Genomic DNA, 26,908 nt, shown 5'->3' on the forward strand with positions numbered 1-26,908 from the left:
GGAAGAGTCTTAGCTAGCAGTTCTAAAACTTTTGGGTGTTAGGCTCCTAATGTTAAAAATGATTGAGGCCACCCAAGAGTTTGTGTTTATGTGGAATATTCCTATCCCTGTTTACTATCTTAGAATTTAAAACTGAGGCATTTTTTTAATTATTAATTCCTTTGCTGTGATATGTTTTTTAGTTGAAGCAGACAAAAAAATTACAAAGAAAAGTACTTTAAGACCCTTTGCAGGTAATTATCAGTATTTTTCTTTGATACTATATCAAAACAAGCTTATGATTCCTTAAAAAAGTTAGAAGCAATATGAATTGGACACCATATAACTTTCAGGATCTGGAAAGTGTCAAGTCCATGGTGTCAGAGTCTTTCAAAAATTTTAGCTTTTCTCTGCAAGTTTTATCATTAGCAACAAATGCTGCCACTTGTTTACCTTGTAGTGATGAGTAATTGATTATAAAAAATGTTTGCCAAATACCCAGGTTTCAATACCACAGTTCATCAGTCACTCTTTTATGGGAAAAAAGTGGTATTCCACTAGAAAACTGACAAAACCAGCTAGTTCAACTAGCAACTTGAGAAACTGCATTTCTCAAGATGGCCATCATATTTTGGTGCACCTTGGGAGTTCTTTACATCCTATGCATCCTGTTTCATCAAACAATATTAAAAAGGTATACTCAAGGGTTGGTGTGTAGTAAAAATCAAGCATTTCTACTGTTTCATCGTGGACTTTCTTAAAGGAAAACGGCCTTTTTGCAACTTTTTGTGAGCCTATAATTTTTCTTCAATTTAATAAGGTTAATAAAAATGTAAATGAACAGATGTTAGGGAGAGAAAGTTGGGGAAAGTCTTTAATAATACAGCTACTCTTGGAGAAAATCTTCAATAATATAGCTCTCATTGTATAACATTAATTTCAGAATAAAACAAATGCCCAGACCAGAAACCAAATTCTAACCTCTCTGCTGTTCCTATAGACCACTTCCTACTTGCTTTTGATTCTTATAAATCGTCTAAACCAGATTGTGTCGTTCGAGTTTTTCCTCTAGTTAAAGACCTCTATGTGGTCACTGTTCTCACAAGGTGAAGTGATTGGCTATGTCCTCCCAGAAGTGAATCCCTTCATCATGTTTGACTGTCTCGGGAGTGCTGCCCCCTAGTGATGAGAGGCCAGAGATATATAATCTGTTTTGCTGACGTTTTTAATACCTTTGTGGTGAGGTTTTAAGTGCATGAGCTTTTCTGCGAAGTATCTTTTGTAGGTTTGGTTCATAGCCTGCTTTGTAGATAGTAGCAGTTTTTTAAAATTATTAGAAATATTCAAAGACTTCAGTCTCTCTGAGCTCATCCTTCCGATGCCTTCCAAAAGGGACACACACAACTTGATTCATGTTGATGTATGGCAGAAGCCAAAACAACATAGGAAAGCAAGCATCCTCCAATTAAAAATAAATAGCTTTTTAAAAAGAATAAAATGAAGAGGAAGTAACAGAAAAAGAAAAAAAACAAAACTTTCCTAATCTAAGTCAGCTCCGGACACAGCAAATTATTTTGTTGTTACTGGAACTTTGGCTGTTCCTTGCTTCCGTGTCTTTACACATTCGATTCCTTTCTACTTCAAATGCCCTTCAGCTAATGTATTAATAACTAACGCTTCCTTGTAAGGAAAAAAAGAAGAAAAACTGGGTGCTCTTGAGTTTTTAGCTGTTCCTAGATTTTTTTTACTTTTCATTTGATTGAGTATACAGTAGCAGAATTAGGTTCAGTCTTTTTGTGTGCCTTTTTCTTTTTTTCTGTAACGTCATCACATGCTAAACCACACTGGGTGTGCTTATACCCAGCGTCAGGCCATCATCCTCTGATCCTGACAAAGAAGCGAAGGAGTCAGCAGAGCCCTGCATCCATTTAATTACAAAACCACAAAAATGGGACAGGAAAGGAGTAATTGGTGGATTGAAATAGATTCTCAGTGGGCAGAGGCAAACCATTTAAACCGTATCCCAAGAGCCCCGATGCAGCAGCAGTTATAGAAATAAATGGAGAAGCTCTTTTGAAATTGTCGGAGGTGCCCAGGAGGATTCCAGTCCAGCCAGGACTGTCTGTGCCTCTGGACGGTTCTGGAGCTTGCATAAGAGCCCAAGCCTCTTTTATCAGTTAGAGGGCAGTTATTGCTTCAGAGCTACTGAAGCAAGCAGAGGTTTCTCCAGCTGCGTAGCATTTCCTGTTTGCAATCTCTGACTGCAGGGCATTATGGTTTGGATTAAGGATTTTTTTAATTTTTAATTTTCCTTCTTTTCTTCCCCTTCAAATGAGAATAGTTGGAAATGTGCAGATTGCATCTAGACTCGCAGCAAATGGATTATTTCTCAAGTTTTTTAAAATGTGGAAAAGCACTGAAAGCCTGGGTATCCTCAATGTAATTGGTAGCCCCTGGGTGCTCTGAATTATATGTTTTTAAATTTTTATTTTATTTTGTTTTCGGCCATGCCACACAGCGTACAGAATCTTAGTTCCCAACCAGGGATCCAACCCATGCCCCCTGTGTTGGAAGCACAGAGTCTTAACCACTGCACTGCCAGGGAAGTCCCAGGATAATACATTTTTGAAACCTCATCATTTGGGGAATTGCCTTGCGGTTCAGTGGTTTGAACTCCACCCTTTCACTGCAAGTGCCACAGGTTTGATCCCTGGTTGGGGAACTAACATCCCACATGCTATGTGGCATGACCAAAAAAAAAAAAAAAAAAATCATTTGCAAAAATCATTTTGCAAAATAGTAATCCATAATTGGAAGATTTAAGCTTTTGATCTGCCAGACTTCTCCTCACGTCCTGACATGCCTCACCACTGACTAGTATTGTGGGACATTTCATGACATGAGAGCTGTCCGTATGGGGGAGGGTGGGTGAAGGGGGGAGGTTTTCTTTTTGCTTTCTATTAAAAAGTTATGTGTGTTTACTATAAAAATGAGGGAAATATGGGAGATTCTAAATAAGAAGATAAAGATCATTACATAATTCTAACTTCTGGGAATAGTAATATAGTCTGTCCTTTGAAAGTGTTTCACAGATTTATACACAGAGATACTGATAATTTATACACACATTTGTGTGTGTGTGTGTGAGAGAGAGAGAGAGCTCCACGGGCTCTTACCCGGAACTCTTGGGGCTGGATGTTTTCCCAGATGCAGACTTTTTGCAGATTCCAGAAGAGCCGGCAGGGTGCCTCTGCTATATGCAGTGTTGTGTAATGCCCCCTGGTGGCTCCTCGGGTGAACAGTTACATGAAGTAGGATAAATGAGGAGTCCCGCCTCAGTTCAACTCCAACCTAACCACCAAGTGCATTCAGGTCAGGTCAGGTTTTGATGCCAGATATTGGGTTGGCCAGAAAGTTTGTTCGGATAAGGTGTTAGAGAAAACCTCAAACGAACTTTCTGGCCAACCGAGTAAGTTTTGGTTTTTTTAAACATTGTGCTACTCATACATTTTGCACACTTTCTTGTAAAGCTTGTTAGCTCTCCATGATCAGACAAATAAAACTGCAGAATCCACTTCCACAGGCTCCCCAGTACTTCACTGTATAACTAAATTCTCTGCGTAGGATTTGAATTATACACTCAGTACAGGCGTACCGTGTCTTAAATATATCCAGTGTATAGAGATCCTGATGGCCTCTGGCCCAATTTAACGTGCTTTTCTTTTTTTTTACCCGAGATTTACATTAAAAGTGTTTTAGATAAGAATTTCAAAGAATGCATTTGAAACAGTATTGGTTTCCTTCTTGTGAATGCTACGTGCAGTGAATAACACTTTTAATTTGAATGTGTGTGTTTGTGGTTATGTGGCTGTCAAGTGTTAACTTGAAAGAGATTCACAGAACAGCATTTTGATGCTGAAAACGACAGGTTTTTAGAGCTGTGGGTCTACAAGAGAAGGAAGGAAAAGGAGGAAAAGAAGAAGGAGGATGGCTGCTGCTGCTAAGTCACTTCAGTTGTGGCCGAGTCTGTGCGACCCCATAGACGGCAGCCCACCAGGCTCCCCAGTCCCTGGGATTCTCCAGGCAAGAACACTGGAGTAGGTTGCCATTTCCTTCTCCAGTGCATGAAAGTGAAAAGGGAAAGGGAAGTCACTCAGTCGTGTCCGACTCTTAGTGACCCCATGTGGGTGGAATTGGCATTTGTTGAGAGGGGGTTCATTTGCCAGAGCAGAGGGCTGAGCATGGAGCAGGGGAGTCTCTGCTCATGCCCCATGCTTTAGGATGTCCCTAACATTTTGCTTCTGAGCATCTCTTTTAAATCAAGATAGATCTGGTCTTATCCTCCAAGCTTTCAGGCAGGCAAAGTTTTCATTATTTTTGTGGTTAATTTTTTGTCTACAAATAGTGGAGACAACCAGTGTTGTATAGTGTGGGCACTAAACGCCAGGCCCTGATCCTTAGTCACTTTGCGTGGTGTGCCAGCTAGGACAGGCAAGGGTGTGCTGCAGTAATAAACTTAGCTCCCACGTGTCCGCCGCTGAACACAGCAGAGCTCTGCTTCCCCCTCCCGTCCCATGTCTGCTGAGGGCTCAGCTCCGCAGTGACAGCGGTGCAGGGGCCAGGGCAGAGAGAGGCTGCTCTGCCCCCTGTGCCGAGGAGGAGGGAAACCAGAGACTCACATGGAGCCTTGTCTCAGCTTTCCCCGATGGATTAGTCCTGCCGTTTAAACTGTGCTCCTGGCCCCATTTACAGGGGACCAGGGAGCGGAACGAGCAGATGGAGGATGTGGTGAGCAGTACTCTTCAGATGTGGTGAGAGTGTTGTGCCCCATCTAGATAGAGCCCACTTCGCTCCTCACATGGGCCCCACCAGGTAGCAGCCAGGATCATCCTTGCTGAACTCAGAGTGAGAAAATCGAGGCCCAGAGCGCCAAGTGGATGGTGGAGCCAGCATGCAAACCCAGGCAGTCTGCTCCCCACTCTGTGCTTTTAAGCAGTTCCCGGGACTGCCTGCCTCTCAGAGGATACGGACATAACTTAAAGTTTACTTTTAACTTACTTAAGTAAAGGCTTCCCTGGTGGCTCAGTGAAAGAATCTGCCTGCAATGCTGGAGATCCCAGGTTTGATCCCTGGGTCAGGAAAGATCCCCTGGAAAAGGGAATGGCAACCCACTCCAGTATTCTTGCGTGGAGAATCCCATAGACAGAGGAGCCTGGCCTCCATGGGGTCGCAGAGGGTCAGACACAACTGAGTGACTAACATTTGCACTTCTATTTAAGTAAAAAGTATAGACTTAAAGAATAGCAAGTGAAATAGTGGCACGGATGTTGGAAGAGTAAGGCATACACTGTTTTTGAGATAATCAGCAGCCTTCTGGCTGCATGATTTTAGTCCCAGAAGCCTCCAGACTACCTTCTCCAGCCCGAATCTGGAGCTGCTTGGTGAAAAGCAAATGCAGATAACTCTCCTTGGCTCAGAAAATTCTGCCAGTCTCGGCCTTGCACCCGCTTCTTTGCCTCTTTCCCCTCTCCCTAGATTCCCATTGCCATCCCAGGCACGGCCTCCTATCTGCATTCTGCATTCTTCTTGCTTCACATTAAATGTTCTGTCTTGAACTGGTTTGGACTCCTCTGCTGAATGGTGCCTGCATTTGCCCCTCACCTCCACGTTCTGTGGCCCTCGGCTGAATCCACCCCGTCCAGCCCAGACCGGGGGGCAGAGGTGCTGCGCAGCACTGCCAGTCTTCTCCCGGATGGACAGGTGCGGGGGGCAGGCTGGGATGTGGGCTCCCTGGTTCCTGAGGTGTGTACACCCCGTAAGCCCTTGTGCTCGGTGGCCAGGCTGGGCCCAGTGCGTCTGCTTCCGTCTTGCCTGGAAGCAGGCATATCAGAATGTGAAACACCTTTCCCTAAGTTTTCCTTGAAACACAAATCCCAGGCCTTGAGTTCTGGATTGACAAGCGCCACATAATTAATACCCTTGCAGATTTACTGCGCACATGTATATTTCAAAGGCTAGAGACGTCGTGCAGTGAAAGAGACCGGCCCAGTGCTTTCCTAACTTACTTGACCACCAACTTTCTTGTCCTGTCAGAAGCATTAGCTTCTCCCCATGGACCTGCCCTGAGAAATGCTGCCTGAGATGTGTTGCTGGATCGGGTCCATTTCATCTGTCCTGTTTATTTGTTTTCATTTTCTTCTCCATTTCACGTATACTCTTCTAGAATTTCTTTCTTACTTGCATTTCAGTGAATGGTTTTCGAGTATTTTAAGTCTCTTTCCTTATGCATTGTCTCTTTATCTTAGAGGATTCCCCTGCCTGCGGTACCTTGAGGTTTAAACCAGAAGAAACAGCCTCCTGATTTCGTCTGGAACCAGTAGCTGACTCTGTCTTCCACTCAGAGTGAATGGCCCTTTTATTGGGCCGGGTTGAGAAATTGGAAGTTCAGAGAGCTGGCAGGCATAGCACAACTTTGAAGTCAGTTACAACTGAGTTCAGATCTCTGCTCTGCTGTTTCCCAAGCTAGGTCACCAGAGACAGATTCCTTTATTCACTCACTCACTCCCTCACCCATTCATCCAGCAAGCAAGGAGACCTAGAAAGGCTTCCCAGAAGAGAGACCCTTGACCTGAGCCACAAATAATTAATAAATGTTTTGTGAAACTAGTCTCAGGCTTGCAGAGGCTCTTTTCTTTAAATAGAAACATTACACAACAGTAAGCATCGGTTGATACACCTGATACTTAGATTTAGAAAATACCAATACTTCAGTATTTTTAAAAAGAAAGAAAATAAAAGACTTTCTAAAAACGTGGCCTCAACTCAGCCAGCATTTACTAAGTGTCTGCTCTGTTCTGGCCTCTGTGCTAAGCTTGACTGTCACCTTCTGTTTAAGAGATTGCTTATACAGGATCTTTTAGTAGTTTAAACTGAAGCGCTACTTCATTCTCTAGGGAAAGGTGGATATGGGTTTAGGACCAGATTTTTTAAAACTTCCTGTCTTTTGTTTCCTACAAGTAGAGAAAACTTTTATTTGGTTTCTTAGCAGCGCTTAACAGCACAGGCATGTGTAGGAAGGTTCTTTTTCTTCAGGGGTGGCCTTGAAATACGTCAGCTGGGCTGGCCTGAGAGAAAGCGGAGCTCAGGTGGTATTAGTGAGCAGTGGGGAGTGGCTGTAAGTACAGATGAAGCTTCACCCACTAGCCTGTGGCTCACCTCTTGCGGTGTGGCCTGGTGCCAGTCCATGACCCAGGGTTTGGGGGACCCCTGTGTTAGAGAAATTCTTTGAATTCTGAAATACTCAATGAGGATCAAGTGGAATGAGTCCTGAAACATGTAAGATGTGGACCAAGCCTCGAGAGCAGGGCAGTCCAGGCAGAGCGTGCAGCAGATGCCTGTTTTCTGCCCAGTGAAATGAAGACAGAACCTGTCTGCTAAGGGGCATTGCTGTGTCCTCCCGGTATGTGGTGAGCCCTGTGTGCTGGGACATGTTTATCAGTTTCTTAAATTGCCTTGACAAGGTTCTTCCTAAATAAAAGTTTGTTGTAAAGCATGTCCCCTGATGTATGATAAAGATGTTCAAGGAAGGCAAGGAAAATGCGATTCGATGTCAGTTTCATTATGGTTTTGTTCTTGTTTAAACATAGCAGATTATAGATGGCATGCATGGAAATGAAATTAAAGGTCTGAAGGTTGACCACGAACTAACTGATTAATCATCTCAAGCACAGTAAAGAAGCCCTTAGGGTCGGCCTGACTCTCTAAACCAAAACCTATACAGGCTTTTTCTTTTGCTTCCTCATTTATCTCGATCTTGTAAATCTTAGCTGCCCTCCCCTCCCTTTTCTCACTATTTGTCCTCAGATGAAATCACATAATGCAAAGGAAAATCGTGCTTTTAGTTTCACTCTTGATGTAGGAAATGATGTTAAATCAAACCCGTCATTTACTTAAATTGAATTAGACAAAATATAATTGCATTATTTTACATTAAGGTATTCTCTTATTCCCTGACACTCCTACACATACCCAGTTTTCTCTGCAAAAATTTCAGTAAAACTGTACTTTTTGCTTAAATTCAGACTTGCTCGTTCCCAGTCCCTTTAGCTTAAAGTGGGAGTTTGGTCCTCCTCACATCTCACTCACCTCTGTTCTTCATAGGAGTTACGCCTCAGGCCTTAGGCGAGTGGCCTTAGCCCTCTCTGGCTGTAGGGCTTTCTTCTCTAACAGAACTTTGGTTTTTCTTCTACTTTGAACAGCTAAGGCCACAGGGCCCACACTTGCCCTTGCATTGATCTTCCCAAGAAAGCTTGTTTAAAAGAGGGTTGTTGGTCCCCTCTTGCCCCGCAGAGTCTGATTAATAAGATTGGAGATTTTGTTTCTGACGAGTTCCCAGCGGGTCAGACGCTGTTGGTCCGGGGACTGCTCTGAGAACTGCTAGTGAGCGTTGCTGTCCTGAGCTCCCTGGTGTTCTGTGTTTGCCGTCGGTTAGTCGCTCTTTGTGACCCCATGGACTCTAGCCTGCTGGGCTCCTCCATCCATGGAATTTCCCAGGCAAGAGGACTGGAGTGGGTTGCCATTTCCTTCTCCAGGGGATCTTTGCGACCCATTGCAAGCAGATTCTTTACCACTGACCCATCAGGGAAGCCCTCCCTAGCGTTAAAGAGAAGATACAGCATTTTTCATCCAGTTCCACGGCCTTATTAATTATTTTTACTTTTTTTTTTTTCCCTTTTTTTAAAAATTTTTTTTTTATTTTTACTTTTATACACACCACCTGCTTTGTATCTTATAATAATAAGTAAGTTAAATGAGAAATAAGTTGCTTATAAGTTAATTATATCGCCCTCTTGTGTTTCCGTGTCAAATTTCTTCTTAATAACAGCCTATGTAGAAGTAATAGCTCAGTCGGTAAAGAATCTGCCTGCAGTGCAGGAGACCCGGGTTTGATCCCTGGGTTGGGAAGATCCCTTGGAGAAGCAAATGGCGACCCACTCCAGTATCCTTGCCTGGAAAATCTCATGGAGAGAGGAGCCTGGTGGGCTGTAGTCCATGGGGTCACAAAGAGTCGGGCACGACTGAGTGACTAACACACACACATGTAAAAGTAATAACCAGTTCATTGTTGACAACCTGAAAAATGCAGGGGGAAAAAGAGTAAAATAAAAATCACCAATCACTTTACAGTCTACTGTTCAGGGGTTGGGAACTAGCCAGCTAGCTAGCTTCTGACGTTTTTTCTGTCTGTACATACGTCTTGTTTCCCTGTGACTAGTCCTTATCATACAGTTGTTGTTCATTCACTAGAGCCGTGTCCGCCTCTTTGCAACCTGATGAATTGCAGCACTCCAGGCAACCCTGTCCTTCGCTACTGGAATTTGCTCAGATTCATGTCCATTGAGTCAGCGATGCTATCTAATCATCTCATCCTCTGCCGTCCCCTTCTCCTTTTGCCTTTCAAGTATCATACGATACTTAAGCAATACTGGGCTCATACTGTAGTGCTGTTTTGTAACTCCAGTCTTCATTTATTTATACACTTGGAAAATGCTTTCCCGTTTTGTACAGTACGGTGGCCTAAGAAGCTTCGTTTCATAAGAAGCCTACAACTCCCTAAAGCAGAGCCGCCCAGGGACTGCCCTGGTGGCCCAGTGGCTAAGACTCCATGCTCCCAATGCAGGGAGTCTGGGTTCAGACTCATTGCTTCACCCATTCACTCAGTCAACAAGCATTTTACTGTGTCTATGCTGAGGACTTGATGTGACACAGTGGTGGACAAAACAGTCAGAGCCCCCTGTCCTCGAGAAGCTTTGCTGCAGAAAGTGAAAAAACACACAGCTGACTCTAAAATGCAGACTCTCCTGAAGAGGACCTGTTCTGCCTGGTTGAGAGTAATGGGAGGTTAGGGAGAAGCAGTTAGTCCAGAGCTAGACTGGTCAGGACCTCACTGAGGAGGTGGCCTGGAGACTGGAAGCCCGCTTTGCCAGCAGCCAGAGGAAGAGTGGTCCCGACAGAAGGCCCAGCAGGTGCCCAGAGGAGAGAACGTGATGGGTCAAGAAACGGAGGAGGCCTGGAGTGCTCGAAGGCCAGTGGGAACTGGTGGGGAAACCTAGGACATGTTGTGCTGTGGGGGCCAGATCTACACTGGGAGGGGGCACTTGAAGCCAGTTCACTGTTAAACTGGTTCACCAGTTCAGTGGTTGATGTGATCTGATAATCACCTTAAAATCTCAATCTAACAGCATGGCAGAGCACAAGAGAATGGCCTTTGGAGTCATTAATACGCTGACCAACTCCTTTACTTACTGTTTGACCTTGGGCAGGTGGCTTAACCTCTCTCAGCCTGTTTCCTCATTAATTGGGTGAGACCAAGACTCATCTGAAGAGAGTTGTTTCAAGCAATAATTTTAGACTGTAGTTGACCAGGCTCCTCTGTCCATGGAATTCTCCAGGCAAGAATACTGGAGTGGGTTGCCATTTCCTCCTCCAGGGGACCTTCCCGACGCAGGGACCGAACCTGGGTCTCTTGTGTCTCCTGCATTGGCAGGCAGAGTCTTTACCACGGCACCACCTGGGCAAGCCCCAGTGATTTTAGATAACATCTGTTAAACACAATGCCATCTGTCATTTTAATAACTGTTTCAGGCTGCTTAGCTTAGAGCAGGGTGTAACGGGGTATATTATCATGCAGTTTATAGGAGGATGAGGCAGGGAAACCATCCTGAAACTTAGCAGAAGAGAGAGTGGTGTCATCCGAAGGATACTTAGGAGTCTCCCCCTCCACTCTTCCAGCCTCAGAAGACCTATTTCAGGATCTGAAATGCTATCATTAGGTTTTTTTTTCCCACCACTACTGCTGAACTTTTCATGTGTAAAGGATTCTAAGAAAATAAACGGGGTTACATTTTATTATTAAGAGTCTGTGTTGCGCCAGGCATTTTGCATGCATTGCAGGCAGTGTCTGCGTGTCTCGGCCCCTTGGCAGCGTGTGGAGTGGCCTTGAATGCCTTGCCCAAGCACAGCCTGGCCAAGTGCACGTCCCCCGGCTGACCGTGTGAGCACAGGGCACTCTGGTGGCTGTGAGGGTTGCACTTACAAAGCCCTGAGCAGCGGATGAGAGAGCATCATTACCTCTCACCCCTCCACCTCTGAGCAGAATCTGTTTCCCCTTAATGCATATGCAACCAAATAAAGTTAAAGTTTAGCTTTTGTTGTTCAGTTGCCAAGTTGTGTCCGACTCTTTCCCACCCCGAGGGCTTGCAGCGCACCATCTTCCCTGTCCCTCCCAGAGTTTGCCCAAGTTCGTGTCCATGGAATCAGTGATGCCATCCAGCCCTCTCTTCTTCTTTCGCCCTCCTCTCCTTCTGCCCTCAATCTTTCTCTTAGCTTAATGGGTTAGTAATAGCTGATAATGATTGTTCATTCACGTATATAGTATATCGTAGTTGTCAAAGCATTCTGATACCTCTAAGAAGACAGTGAGGTAAGCAGTTCATTGCCTTTAGTGCCAGGCCTGGTTTGTGGTTTGATGCCTCCACTTAATAGAGTGTTTGAACACACCTTGCACAGTTCTCAGGAGCCGCCAGTGAAGCAGGCCACCCTGTGTGTCTGCGGTGAAGCAAGAATTTCGTTGGCGTCAGGCCCTGGTCCCCTCGCACTGGCTCGGGCTCGTGGAGGAAGGCGCCAGGACACCCATTTTCAAATCAGGGAGCCAAGTCAGCAAGTCAGGCGGTTCTCCCAAAGCCACAGGCCAGAAGTGATGCATGGCCTCATGCCTCGCGGCTCCTGCCAAGAACTCTTTCCTCCGGATCTTAAATGCCCTGGAAGACGGCCTGATGCCCGGGCACCAGGGTAAAACAGCTTCACAGTGGTGAGTCACTCTGCAGGGCGGGAAGGAGTTAACACACGAGCCGGAAGACCTAATTTATACCAGGGAACCTCGGCAGAACGGCTGGGAGCTGGCTCATTACTTTAATTGGATTTTCCAATGTGCTGAGCAAGTCAGCAGATTCGCATTAGCCTTACTTTCAGAGGAACTGTTTCTGTCTGCAGAGGGGTAGGAGAGAAAGAGAAGGCAGTGGGCAGTGAAGAGGGGTTGTCAGAAGTAATGCAGGATGACAGAGCAAGCCGATTACGTGCTCAGTTGGTAGAGTCGCACGTGCAGGTCGGTGTTGTAGGTGTCCTGGGGGTACCATCTGCAGAGCCGCGCTGCTGAGTCACTGCCCCGCCCCATCGCCAGGCCCACACCTGCCGGCCAGCAACTGCCCTGGAGCCTGAAGACCTACAACTGCTGCTTGGCTCCTGTCTTGGGATCTGATGGGTTAGTGAACACCTCCCCTTAGAAAGTATACCTTCTAGAAAAGATAGGCTATAATCCGCAAACAGATAACAAGATCATTTCATTTCGTAGCAAAGCTCTACAGGGGTAAAGAAAAATAAGGGCATGGAGGTGTGTATGTTTGTATACCCAGAGGAAAACCGTTCATGAAGCCTCTTCCAGTGGCTGGAATTGCAAGGGCAGTTTGTATAATGGCTGGTAGCATTTAAGCAGTTGTAGGCAAAATGATTGTTTTTCTCAAAGCCAATATTAATCATAGTTTATGTGCTTAAACAAATTACTTTTGCATCATTGTGCAGAATGGTAGCCCTCAGCCACCCCCTGTCTGATTTACCCCAGATTCCTTGGTGGGCTTGATATATGTGCTCACAGGGGAAGTTGCCCTTTTGTAAGGAAGGAAGCAAACAGCAGTTTGTTTGCAAAGCACATGTATTTACCACAACCAAACATCACTCCTGAAAGGGGTTTTAGTGTGTTATATGCTTAATAAAATGGAAAAGATGTACTTTTTAAAACATGCCCTTCCACCTCGTGTTATCTTGAATCACATAAAGAGCTGATGTTAGTTCAACTTTATTGATAAAGGAAATGGGTTGGGAGTAAATGGGAATGGAGGAATCAATAGGACCTCAGTAAAATAAATAGGAAATGATTATATAACGGATTTGAAAGGCTTCTTTTAAAAACCTGAGGCTTGTGAAGGTGATACCAGAAGTCTGTCCACCCATATTATTATTGTGTCATGCTGACCGCATTGCCCATGGGGTGTTTTTGTTATATATCTGTTTGCAATGAAAAGTTTGCCAAAGCCATGAAAAGGATTCCTGAAAGAGCTGGGAAATTAGCAAAGAAAAGGAAAATGACTGAATCCTACAACTGTGAAGCGATCTGATCCATCTCCGTCACAGAAGCAGCACCTTAAAATACCTGAGAGTAGGTGTTCTTGGTTGAGATGGCCAAGAAGGAAATTTTTCTTTTTAAATTTCTGTCATGAGCATATTTTATTTATTTATTAAAAAAAATTTTTTTGGCTGCAGCATGTGGCAGGCGGGATCTTAGTTTCCCTGCCAGGGGTTGAACCCACGCCCACTTGCAGTGGAAATGCGGAGTCTTAACTATTGGCCCACCAGGGAAATCCCAGGAAGGAAGTTTAGTTTTGCCCAAATATGTCCTAAAAGTTTCCTTCTCTTAAGGTTACTCTGCTCTCTCTCTGACTTCTCTCCCTATCTTTATAAAAATAGACAGTTACTATTCACACAATCTCCTTTGCCAGTTTTTGTAAATGAACCAACTTTTTCCCAGGAAATAAAAGGTTGTGTAAGTTTAATTTTTTTTTTTTTCCTATGGCCTTTTCATAGGCTTATCACTGGGAAGATTCTGAATTCACAATATGTGGTATTTTTGCCTTCTTGGTTTCTTATCAGCCCCCAAGAATATGTGTGCGGATAACCACAAAGAAATTCGTAAGTCTTGGGGTTTTCCATCACTGCAAACTACAGTCCACCACCCTTACCCTGTGCCTCACCACGATGACGGGGCCGAAATGTGATGCTGTGTGTTTGTTGTAGTCAGTACCTGGCTTTTAAGGGACTTTTCCTCCCAAACAACCCTCAAATTCAGTACAGACCACGGAGTTTCATGACTCTTACTGGGACTCTTACTGGTATTTTGTAACACAGCCTTTAGGCCAAAGTGGCAAGGACATTTATGTATTTTTTGTTTTTTCCTGCTTTTATTTCCCGAAGGATAAGAGGCCTTGGTGAAAGCCTTGATGTGGGACTCATGGTTTAAAATGGTTTATAATCACTGTCTCTTCATGTTTCTGTTTTAGAATTTTCACCTTTTTTGAATCAATAGCCCAGTCCAGGTTATCGCTCCCCCGACCTCCCCCTAGATGCAGAAGGTGCACAATAAAGGCTTCTCTTCCAACCAGTGTCCGTCCCTGGAAGGGACCGTCAGCGGTGTAGTCTGTATCCTCTCTGAAATAATTTGAGCGTAGACATATTTCTTCCCTCTTTTCGTATAAATCCTTGTACACCATGAATACTGTTTTTCACTTTGCTTTTATCACAAAACAGTTTATCTTGGAGGTATTTCCAAAGTCAGACGTAAAAAACTTGCCTGTCTTTATGGCTGTGGGTAGAACTTCCCATCATTTATTAATTGGTCCTCTGCTGATAAATACTAAGTGAACTGAGTGAAGCTGCTCAGTCGTGTCCAACTCTTTACAACCCCCTGGACTGTAGCCCACCAGGCTTCTCCATCCATGGGATTTTCCAGGCAAGAATGCTGGAGGGGGTTGCCATTTCCTTCTCCAGGAGATCTTCCCAACCCAGGGATTGAACCCGGGTCTCCCGCATTGTAGGCAGACGCTTTACCGTTTGAGCCACCAGGGAAGTCCGATACATACTAAACTTGCCTTCAGTCTGAACATTCCTGTAGAGAAGAACCTTGTACACACGTGACTTTGTGTTTCCTTTATTCTGAAAATATTTAGTGAGTACCTGCTCTGTGCCAGGCAGTGTTCTAAATTCTGGAAACATAGCAGTGAAGACGCAGACTGCACTCTCAAAGAGCTTGCATTCAAATTGTGCTTAACCAGTCAATCATGTCTGACTCTTTGTGACCCCCATGGACTATACCCCACCAGGCTCCTCTGTTCATGGGGGTTCTCCAGGCAAGAATACTGGAGCGGGTTGCCCTGCCTTCCTCCAGGGGAGCTTCCCAATCCAGGGATCAAACCCAGCTCTCCCGCATTGCAGGCGGATTCTTTACTGTCTGAGTAACCAGAGAAGCCTGCATTCAAATTGGGAACACAACAAAACACATAAGGAAACAAATACACTTATAAATGGCTAGAGTGGTAAAGGTTGAGAAGAAAGTGATGCAAGGATCTTCACAAACATAGGTAGGTTCTGCCTTGATTAATGGAGGTCCCTACCTCACTTACCACCATCCACACAAGGTGGACGTGACCCCAAGTCCCAAGACCACAGGGTAGTGGGAGGCAGGGGGCTTGTGGCCCAGGAATGAGATTGTTGAGGACTCAGAACAAAATATTATTCTAGCTCTCTGTCTAGGACAGAGAGTGAATCCTCTTAATCTTGATTTTTCCCCATCTCAGATCCAAGGCCAGTGTTTTTCACCCTTTCTTTTTTTTCCTCATTATTACCTGCAAGCCTCCACCCCAGGGAGCGTTTTTATTATTTTTTTTAAATAACTGTACTTATTTTTGGCTGAGCTGGGTCTCCGTTGCTGTGTGGGCTTTTCTCGAGTTGTGAAGGGTGCCCGGGGCGGGCTCCTCTCTGGTTGTGGCGTACCAGCTTCTCACTGCTGTGGCTTCTCTCACGGAGCCCAGGCTCCAGGGCTTGTGGGCTTCAGTAGTTGCAGCGCGTTGGGCTCAGTGGTTAATAGCACGTGGGGTTAGTTCTCTGCAGCATGTGGAATCCTCCCGGACCAGGGATCAAACCCGTGTACCCTGCACTGACAGGCAGATTCTTACAGACTGTGCCACCAGGAGAGCCCAGAGCTTTTCTTAAGACTTCTTTCCTAATCACTTCCCCTGTGAAATTCGAATACTGCAGTGTTCTCTGTTTCAGTTTACATACTGTGACCCATTGGAAAGCCACAAACCGTTACAATATCTGAGGTCGTTTTCACCCCACGCGCTGAGTACCGGCACCCCAGACCCCCCGGAACGAGGGCTGTGCGTCTGGCCTGCCAGGCCAGCTGTTCCTCTGCTTGGGTGATGGTGAGATGGCAAAGATGAGGTGGTCTTGGTAGGAATCTCTTTGTCTTTGAAATAAAAAAGAGAGTTGGTTGGTTCTGGTCCAAGCCCTCTAGTGGTAGGAAACTGTCCCCGTGTGTCGCACTGGTGGTCAGGGAGGGCAGGACATGGAGTGACTTAGAGCTGCAGGAAACCTCGGATGAGAACCTCGGGCCAGGGCTAGGGAGGTGTTCCGGGCAGGAGAGAGGATCTCCCCACCCCACCTCTCCATGTCTGCTCCCACATTGTCTTCAGTTTGTTCATTCACTCAGTTGTGTCCAACTCTGCGACCGCGTGGACTGCAGCACGCCAGGCCTCCCTGTCCATCACCAACGCCCAGAGCTTGTTCAGATTCATGTCGATTGAGTCGGTGATGCCATCCAACCATCTCATCCTCTGTCGTCCCCTTCTCCTCCTGCCTTCAGTCTTTCCCAGCATCAGGGTCTTTTCCAACACGTCAGTTCTTCGCACAGGTGGCCAAAGTTTTGGAGTTTCAGCTTTAGCACCACGTTGCCTTCATTTGTATTTAACATCCCATAGGATTTTCAAAGTAAACACATCTTCAGCTTTTCCCAACTATCAGGGAACACACTAGCACTTTACCTGTTCATGAACTCACTGCATCTTCACAGCAGCCACCCACAACAGGTTATAACATCCTTGCTTTAAAGATGTGGTTAAGAGGGTCCCATGCAGAGCCTGTACGCGTCAGCCTTGCTCCTTCACATACCGCTTTCTCCCTCTGTCGCTGATAAACATGTGGCATCATCCTGCGGTAGAGTTGGCTGCATGCTGACTGCATCTGCCCCCAGGGTGCCAGCTCTCCGGAGGCAGGCGGTGTTTTAGACATCACGACACCCCTATCTCAGCCCCAGCATCGCAGGTGTCATGGAGTAGGTACTTGGTCAATGATTGATGAGAGGGTGGGGGGGTGACCTGACAAGTGAATACACTTAACACGTGAACAAAATGACCTCTCGAATGAGGGAACCCAGAGCCTCTGCATCCATAACCAGTGCTATGGGTCCCTGGCATCTTGGTTCCACACTGCTGAAACTGACTTCCCCGAGATGCCTAGGTCTCCTTGAGGACAGACTGTATCGTAAAGTCTCCCTAGTCCTGGCTCTCCTGACTGTGTGCCGACTAGACCGTCCTCCCCTTGGTTTCCCACCCCGTCCCCCTGCTCCCCAGCTTTTTACAGTCCTCCCCCTCTCTCCTCTGTGGACTTCTCTCTGCTCCATCCTGAAATCAGGGAGACCCAGGCCACTGCCTTGGAACAGTGGGGGGAAAAAAAGCCCTCCAGCTGTAGGTTGCACTTGCTAAGTAGCTTTCTTTTTTTTTTTTAAATTTTGGTTGTGCTGGGTCTTCATTGCAGCACGCAGGCTTTCTCTAGTTACGGCGAGGAGGGGCTACTCTCCAGTTGAGGGGTGCGGGCTTATTGCGGTGCCTGCTCTAGTTCTGGAGCCCAGGGCTCCAAGTGCAGGGGTTTAATTAAGTCGCTGCAGCCGTGGGCTCAGCAGTGGTGGCTGGCGGGCTCTCGAGCACAGGCTCGGTAGCTGTGGTGTGTGGGCTTAGTCTCTCTGTGGCATATGTGGGAATCTTTCAGGGCCAAGGATCCAACCTGTGTCCCCTGCATCAGCAGGTGGATTATTAAAAAGTGGAAAAATTAGGGCTTCCCTTGTGGCTCAGCTGGTAAAGAATCCGGCTGCAATGCGGGAGACCTGTGTTCAATCCCTGGCTCGGGAAGATCCCCTGGAGAAGGGAAAGGCTCCCCACTCCAGTATTCTGGCCTGGAAAATCCCACGAACTGTATAGTCCATGGGGTCGCAAAGAGCTGGACACGACTGAGCGACTTTCGCTTCACTTCAGTAAATCAGATGGCTAGGAGACTACATTATTTCTCTAAAATTGGGATTAAATTTACCTACCGTGAAACGCACAGGTCCGTTTTTTATTTTTTGGCTGCGGTGGGTCCTTGCTGCTGCACGTGGGCTTTCTCTAGTTGCAGTGAGCGGGGGCTGCTCTTCACCGTGCTGTGCGGGCTTCTCATTGCAGTGGCTTCTCTGGTTCCGGCGCAGAGGCTTAAGCTCTTGCAGCCCGTGGGCTCACTGGTGTGGCTCGTGCGTTCTAGAGCGAGAGCTCAGTAGTTGCAGCGAGCAGGCGTAGCTGCTCTGCACGTGTGGGACTCTTCCCAGACCAGGCATCAAACCGGTGTCTCCTGTATTGCAAGACGAAGTCTTCCCACCGGGCCACCAGGGAACCCCTGGACAGCTTTCTTTTTTAACAGAACTTGGGCCCTGAGGATACAGTTGCGAGCAGGGCGATCAAGGTCTCTGCCCTCATTTCGTCGCGTCTGTACTTGACTGGGGCCGACGGTGCTCTCCGAGCCTCAGCTGGTTTTGCGGTTCCCTGTGCGCTCCCCTTTTTAACCGTCTCCCGTCTTTATTTGCTTTTCAGCTCCAGGGCCTGAGCCACAATGTGATCTTCACCTTGGATTCCTTGTTGAAAGGAGACCTAAAGGGAGTCAAAGGCGTGAGTGTTCCAAAATTCGATTTTCACTTCAGCTTCAAAGGATCAATTTGTTTTGTCTTCAAAGATCCTAGTGGTACTCGCATCTGAAAGGCACTCTGAACATTTTCAGCATAGAAAGTGTTCTTGGAAGGTGATCATTAGAAGAAACACACCAACTCACATAGTGTTATTGACCGAGAAACAGGATGAGATGCTGTCAGGAAGATTGGGGTGAGGGGGGTGGTCTGTGCTGAGTCTGGGGTCCACCCTAGTGGACCCACCTCTCAGAAGCACCAGGTACTGCCTCATGGTTTTGACCGGGAACACTCGCGCCACAACTTTCTCAGCTTTCTCGGGTGTAATAAGTCACGTGGTGTGCCTGAAAGTGTCCTGTGTAAAGATTCAGTGTTCTGTAATGGAAATTGTTTCTGCTAAGATGTGATTTGAAAATGATTCACCTTTAAGCAAAAGCACGTTTAATCTCAATTTTATTTTTTCTCTTCTAAGGATCTCAAGAAGCCATTTGACAAAGCTTGGAAAGATTATGAGACGAAGTTGTAAGTGTGTTTTTTTATTGGTTTCTTTTGTTTGTTTTTTGTTACTGTTTTAAGTGTTCTAAGAAAAAGAATAACTAAAATAAAGACAGAGTCTTGAACTAGTTCCTTCAGGAGAAAAACACTGCCGAGTCCATCCTTGTAAGGACCATGAGGCTGAGTATGCTGACCTGATTATGACCTGTCAGTATGCTGACAACCTCCCATGCTGGTTGTCTGGAGTGAGATGTACTTTCATTATCGATTATTTTGGTGTCCGTGGCTGGTACTAATGGTCAAGTTATAGGTCTGTGGCTATTGTAGTTTTTCTTTCGTTATAGTTAGTGCATAACTATAGACCATTGACCCATTTCTAGATAACATGGCAACTCAGAAATAAACAAATAGCTACTGTTTGAGTTGTGGCTCCATTGTAAAGAATCCACCTGCCAATGCAGGAGATGCAGGTTTGATTCCTGGGTGGGGAAGGTCCCCTGGAGAAGGAAATGGCAACCCACTCCAGTATTCTTGCCTGGAGAATCCCATGGACAGAGGAGCCTGGCAGGCTACGGTCTACCGGGTTGCAAAGAGTCAGACATGACTTGGCAACATAAGAACGGTAATGTCCCTCTGCCCACCAGGGCCTGAGCACAATGCTTTACATGCATGACCTCCTCACAGCACCCCTCTCGGTGTGCAGCTTGGACTGCCTGTCTGTGGATTAGGAAGCTGAAGCTTAGCAAGGCTAAGGGGCTTCGGAAGGTCCTAAGGCTAGTAAGTGTGGCCTCCCCTCTGGTCTCTGTGACCCCAGAGCAGCATGGCATGGCTGCAGCCAGAGGCCTGCATGCTGGGGTGATAATGTAGGATCAGGGAGACACTGCACGTGAGACCTCAGCGTGGACCTGGCTCATCCTCATACTATTCGGGTTCTTCTTCCACATCCCTTTCTTATTATTTGTTATTTAGTCGCTCAGTCATGTCCGACTCTTTGTGACCCCATGAATAGCAGCACTTCAGGCTTCCCTGTCCTTCACTATCTCCCTGAGTTTATCAAATTCATGTCCTTTGAGTCAATGATGCCATTCAACCCTCTCATCCTCTGTTGCCCCTTCTTCTGCCTTCAGTCTTTCCCGACATCAGGGTCTTACATCAGGGTCTTTTCTAATGAGTTGGCTCTTTACATCAGGTGGCCAAAGTATTGAAGCTTCAGCATCAGTCCTTCAATGAATATTCAGGGTTGATTTCCTTTAGGATTGACTGGTTTGATCTCCTTGCTGTCCAAGGAACTCTCAAGAATCTTCTACAGCACCACAGTTCGAAAGCATCAGTTCTTCTTTATGGTAGAACTTAAATGGAAAGCTTTCATATGGAAAGCTCGGCTTTCTTTATGGTCCAACTCACATCCAGACATGACTACTAGAAACACCATAGCTCATACGTGATGGACTTTTCTTGGCAATGTTGTCTCTGCTTTTTAATACACTTCTAGGTCAGTCATAGCTTTTCTTCCAAGGAGCAATCATCTTTTAATTTCAAGGCTGCAGTCACCATCCGTAGTGATTCTTATTAGTACTCTGAGACATCTATAACACCAGGCGGTGGGGTGGGGTGGGGTGAGAGGAGAAATGTATTTAAAAGCATTTAATAAGCGTCTTGGCTATAAACTTGGATAACTGTAAACATGAGAGAATAAAAGCATTTCCGTAGGCAGCAATAACAGTAAAGTGAAAACACAAGCCAAAGAAAAACAAATTCAGGATTAAAATGTTTTCCCCGAAACCACTTCTGTAATTGCTTATGTAATATGCACATCATCGAGGATTTGCTGCCTAAGGAATGCTTCTAATGTGCTGTGACGGTGACAAATGGTGCTGAGAACAGAAGGGTTCCTAAAATGGCCAGCCAGGGTAAGTGAAGGCCGGGGGCCATGGGCTCAGGCCCTCGTGTCTTGCCCTGTGCGAGTGGGTAGTGAGTGCCCACAGGACTGCCAGGCCCAGGGGCACCTGCACACAGCAGGAAGGAGTTAGAGCTGAGTCCTTACAAGGAGGGTGGGTCTCCTGAGGTCTCCCCACATCCCTCAGGTTTCTCTTGCTGTCCCTTCTTGGTTCGTCTGTACTGTATTGCCGTGATGGGTGAGGATTTATCACCCTTGTATAACCATCCCCCATCACTTTTCCACCCCACCCCCTCCCCAATTGTCCAATAAGATAAATACAGTGATTTGTGTTTTAAGCCAGTTGTCAGTGATTACATTTTTGCGAGTATAAATATGCATTGTTGAGCATGTATATGTGCTCAGGCTGTCCATGGGATTCTCCAGGCAAGAATACTGGAGTGAGTTGTCATTTCCTCCTCCAGTGGATCTTCCTGACCCAGGGATCGAACCCACATCTCCTGCATCAGCAGCCTGGTTCTTTACCTCTAGTGCCATCTGGGAAGCCCTGAACGTTCATGCATTAGTCTTTTTGTGGATGGGTTTGTCCAAATATGGATTCCTTTGTCTTAGATAAATATCTAGTGGGGGAATTGTTGAGTTACTGGGTAAATATATGTTTAATTTCATTTTTAAAACTCTCAAATAGGTTTCCAAAGTGTTCGCCCCGTTTTTACTACACAATCATTGTATGGAAGTTCTCATTGTTCCACATCTTCAGTAGCATTTGAGATTGTCCATCTTAATTGGGTATTTATTTTTCATCTCTGTGATCACCAGTGAATCACTTCTTTGTTTGCTTACTGGCCATTTATTGATATGTCTTACAAAGGGGTCAAATATTAAATAAATATGTATTGTCAGTCTGAAGGTGTGCTATGATTGAATTCCCACTTTTTTTTTTGCTTTTTCTTAATGAATCAATTGCCTCATTTATTCATGTACTCAGTTGTACATGAATCTATTGTGAATTTTTATTATCCCAGCAGATGTCCAATACCTATTAATGTTGCTGCTGAGCAGATGCATGATGTATATTATTATGGTGATTATATATCTATTATCATTAAATTCTCTGTCAGTTCCTTTGCCCTCCTGGAGACATCCTTCCAAGGCCCCCTATGTCAGCAGAGGGGCTTCCTTCATAGCTCAGTTGGTAAAGAATTTGCCTGCAATGCCAGAGACACAGGTTTAATTCCTAGATCAGGAATATCCCCTGGAGAAAGAAATGGCAACCCACTCCAGTATTCTTGCCTGGAGAATCCCATGGGCAGAGGAGCCTGGTGGGCTACAGTCCATGGGGTCACAAGAGTCGGACACGACTGAGAGCCTAGAGAGAGATGTCAGCAGAGCGGCTCTCACCCTGGGGCTCCCCCTAGTGGTAGACCTATTTCCTTGCCGTGGTAGGCCCAGTATTTGAGCACACCACCTCTTCCCTGACCGTTCCGATAGCTCAGCTCAGTTGGTAAAGAATCTGCCTGCCATGCCTGAGACCCTGGTTTGATTCCTGGGTCGGGAAGATCCGGTGGAGAAGGGATAGGCTACCTGCTCCAGTATACTTGGGTTTCCCTTGTGACTTAGCTGGTGAAGAATCCAGCTACAATGCAGGAGACTGGGCTTCGATCCCTTGGTTGGGAGGATCCCCTGGAGAAGGGAAAGGCTACCCATTCCACTATTCTGGCCTGGAGATTTCCATGGACTGTATAGTCCAGGGGATCACAAAGAGTCGGACACAACTGAGCAACTTTCACTTTCACACCACCTCCAGCCCTTCCCAGAGAGCAGCTCTAAAGGAGGTAAAATTTTCAGGTTTTGGCATGTCCAGCAATCCCTTCCTTTTGCCATCACACAAAATTGAGAGATGGCTGAATATAAAATTTCAATTTTGTAATCATTTTCTTATAAAATGTTGAAAGCATTACTCCATTGTTTTGCAATTTCCACTGTTGCTCGTGAAAAAACAAATCAGCTGTCTCTGATCCCCATTTCTTTATGTGTGTGATACATGGAGGTTTTAGGGGGGCCGTGGTTGGTTTATTTTCAGTTAGACCATGTTTAAGTCTTCCCTTTGTGAGTGGTCTTACAGAGCTGCTTCTTAAGCCATGGTGTGTGCACTGACCTTCGGTTTGTCGTTTTTTAGTCCTTCACGAAAAGTCTGGAAACTTTTCATGTGATTCCTCAGGTTTTTTTTTTTTTTTTTTTTTAACCAACACACCTTATCATACAATGTTGGACTTTCTAGGTTATCCTTATACTTTTCTTCTCTTTTCTGTCCTATTTATGTCTTAGGTTATTTCTTCACCTTTTTTCCCACTGTTTCCATTTGTTCGTGTGTGTGTGTATTATTTTGGCTATCATGTTTTAAATTTCTAAAAGCTCTTTTTCTCAATTAGTTGGGATTGTGGGGAGCTTTTTTTTTTTTTTATAGTTTCTTGTTTTGTAGAGGCACTGTTTTAGCTCTCTGAGGATTTGGTTACCTTTTATAAATTTTTTTCTGCTTTCTTACTGCTCCTGGTTCCCTATGCCACCCCAGCCCTGCTGTTTGTCTTTTTTGACCTCTCCCTTTCATTTTGGGACCTTTGCTCAATTATCCTTATTGTCCCTGACTGCCCATTCATATCTCAGAGCAAGGCACCCAGGTGTTCACTGAAAGGTCATGTACATATCAGGGCTTCTCGAGAGAGCTAGAGCTGCCTCTTTAGGTATTAAGTTTGGGGGATGTCAAGCCAGTTTTTTAATCGGGATTATTCTACATGTCAGTATCCAGAGGTCTGTCTTCTGGGATCACCCAGCCCCTCGTGCCCCCATCTAGTGAGTGTATATTGTTCTGGAAGCTGCAGAAGGCAGGGGACCCTGTCATTTGGGGTGTAGACTTTTCTCTCTTCAGACCTGCTCATCCAAATCTTTGCTGAATTCTCTTTTTTTTTTTTTTTTTTTTCTTTTTGGTCTCCAATTCCTGTCTTTGGGAAATTATACTTTTTTTTTTTTTTTTGAAATTATACTTTTTTAATGACTTTCCTATCATTTTAGTGAGCTTGGTGAAGGAAGAATAAATAAGTGCACATGGTCATCACCATGTTAACCCAAAGTCTGTCATCGCTCAGTTAGGTCCTACTCTCTGTGACCCCATGGACTGCAGCACGCTAGGCTTCCCTGTCCTTCACCATCTCCTGGAGTTTGCTCAAACTCATATCCACTAAGTTGGTGATGCCATCCAACCTTCGTATCCTCTGCCACCCCCTTCTCTTTTTGCCTTCCTTATTTGCCAGCACTAGGGTCTCTTCCAGTGAGTTGGGTCTTCACATCAGGTGGCCAAAGTATTGGAACTTCAGCTTCAGCATCAGTCCTTCCAATGTACATTCAGGGTTATATTTTCCTTTAGGCTTGACTGGTTTGATCGCCTTGCAGTCTGTCATTACTATTAGGTTTTTCCCTGCTCATGTGCCCTCTCCAGAATCTGTAGCTTCCTGCTTCTCTTCCCACCCACACCAGTGAAGAGAGAGCTGAGGCTTATTCTCCTCCTGGTAAAATCCCTGCCTTCACACCCATTTAACCTGTGAGGTTCATGATGGAAGAGTTGCTTAGACATGGCAGGCACTAGGGTATTACAGCGAATCTTAGCCCAGTTTGTAAGTTTTTCATTGAGTTGATGGCTCGATTTTCCTACTGTGTTTGTATTTTGGCAAAGATATTGGCTTTCTTGGGGTTTGATTTCCCACCACGGCAATTTAAAAGAAAACTCAAAGGCTAGGTCAGTCTTTGCTTTCACAACTCTAAATGATAGGCTCTCTTTGGTGAGAACTTTAATATTGCTGGTGAGTGAATGTGGGGGAAAAGAATTTTTGTTGAGAGATAACGCTGGTGAAGGTTAAGTTTTACTGGTTGAGGTATATAGCATTTTGTTTTTTAAAAACCGTGTGTCTAGTTGAATGAATCTTGCAATGTAGGAGGCCCGGGTTTGATTCCTGGATCGGGAAGATCCCCTAGAGAAAGAAATGGCAACCCACTCCAGTATTTTTGCCTGGAGAATCCCAGGCACAGAGGAGCCTGGCAGGCTACAGTCCATTGGGTCGCAAGCGTCAGAAACAACTTAGCGACTAAACCACCACCAGTTGAATGAAACCTGAAATGAAGCAGTCATTAAGAAAGTCTGAGTTAGAAAGAAAGAAATTAGAAGTCTGCTTTCAGATTAAATGGGTTTTTAGAAAAAGAGCTGTGGCCATTGGTATCGATACCAGAATATTACCTTGCGTAGCCAAGCATCCCCCTCAGGTGCTCTCGGTTTAATGTGGTTTCCCCACGCTTATTTCCTTGGCTCCCTCCTGGTCCCCTCCCAACTGAAGAACATTTTCACAGCATTCCAAATAAGAGATTTGGATTTCTCCTAAATCTTGACTGTGTACAATCCATTGCCAGGTGGTTAAATGATTAAAACATCATTAGGGAGTGAGAAACAACCTATGTTTAGAGAAATATTGAATATTACCTTTGGCTAACTTTTGTGCATGCCTCCAAAGACCCATTATATACTCTTGAAATAACTCTCAAGTCTTATAATCTATTAATAATCAAGGCATGCCTGAGGCCTCCAACCTCCTGATTTCTTTTGCATCGTGTAAAGTGCTTTACTGCAGAAAAAGTCAGCTGTCAGTGACTTGATGCCAACCAGCATGGAAGAGAACTTATGTGAATCCTGTCGAGGGTGAGATCACAGTGAAAACATAGGCAGTGTCCTTGGGGAAAATGCATGCAATGTGTTGACTCTCTCTGAACTCAAGATGTTCAACTTTCGATCGATGCTGTCCATTTAAGAGTCTAGTAATGAAGAAAGAGTCAAATGGCTGTGCTTAAAGGAAGGGCAGGAGCGTGGGTTTTTTGTTCTTAAACAATGGCGTCTGCTTTGGTTACAGTACCAAAATTGAGAAGGAGAAGAGGGAGCACGCCAAGCAGCACGGGATGATCCGCACGGAGATCACTGGCGCGGAGATCGCGGAGGAGATGGAGAAGGAGCGGCGCCTTTTCCAGCTCCAGATGTGCGAGGTGAGGGCGGCCTGAAGTCAGCCCCGCGCCTCGGACGCGGGTCCCCCGCCTTTCCTGCTGGTCAGCCGTCTTTATGCTTAAACGCGGGCTCTGGTTTGATGATTAGAGGAGGGGACTGTTTCTCAAGGACTCTAATCTCCACTTTTCTCCAAGCCTTTTGGGATCTGCCGTCTCCCTGTTGTCTCATATTTTGAGCCCGGGCCCTAAGGGGCTCTTTAAGCCAAAACGGGATTCTTTGGTGAGAACTTTAATATTGCTTGTGAGTGAGTGTGGAAAAAAAAAATTGAGGAGTGAAAGGTAACAGTAGTGAATATTAAATTTTACTAGTACAGGTTGTGCAGCATGGCGTTTTGTTTGTTTTGTTTTTAACCCTGTGTCCAGTTTGAATGAAAACTGAAATGAAGTAGTCACTAAGAAAGTCTGAATTCATGGGGGGGTGGGGGAAAATGCAATGAAAAGCATGTTACCTTAGACTTCGAGCAGTGGTTCTCAAACTGGGTTCCCGTTGAATACTGGCATTCCTTGACCTACTCACTCTGATACTGAGTAATGGAATTTTTTTTTTTTTTGGCAGTTTTCAGAAAATATTAAAGTAGATAGAATTTTCTCAGTTTCGAGTTTTTCTTCCTTCATTTTTTTTTTTTTTTTTTAATTTCTGTCCTGCCCTCCCCTCATCAGCCTTCAGCTCCTTCTGGGAGCTTATCTGTTCATGAGCATTTTCACACCATAAACAAGTGAACAAGAAGCAAACAAAATCAACTGAAAATCTTGGCCAGTCGTGAAAATCAGAGCCAGTAATGTTTAGCACA

At 45.3% G+C, this 26,908-nt stretch overlaps 1 protein-coding gene across 3 annotated transcripts in view; it reads left to right on the forward strand.

Annotated features, from left to right (window-relative positions):
* ASAP1 (ArfGAP with SH3 domain, ankyrin repeat and PH domain 1) overlaps positions 1 to 26,908 on the forward strand; it is a 328,169-nt gene that overhangs the window by 225,830 nt on the left and 75,431 nt on the right. For all 3 annotated transcript variants that reach the window (XM_043879145.1, XM_043879144.1, XM_043879146.1), the window contains 3 exons: positions 18,540 to 18,614; positions 19,101 to 19,150; positions 25,970 to 26,099. In XM_043879145.1, coding sequence (XP_043735080.1) covers positions 18,540 to 18,614; positions 19,101 to 19,150; positions 25,970 to 26,099 — 255 coding nt within the window. The remainder of the gene's footprint in view (positions 1 to 18,539; positions 18,615 to 19,100; positions 19,151 to 25,969; positions 26,100 to 26,908) is intronic.

The sequence above is a fragment of the Cervus elaphus genome, chromosome 21 (genome assembly GCF_910594005.1).
Source record: "Cervus elaphus chromosome 21, mCerEla1.1, whole genome shotgun sequence".
Lineage (NCBI taxonomy): Eukaryota > Metazoa > Chordata > Mammalia > Artiodactyla > Cervidae > Cervus > Cervus elaphus.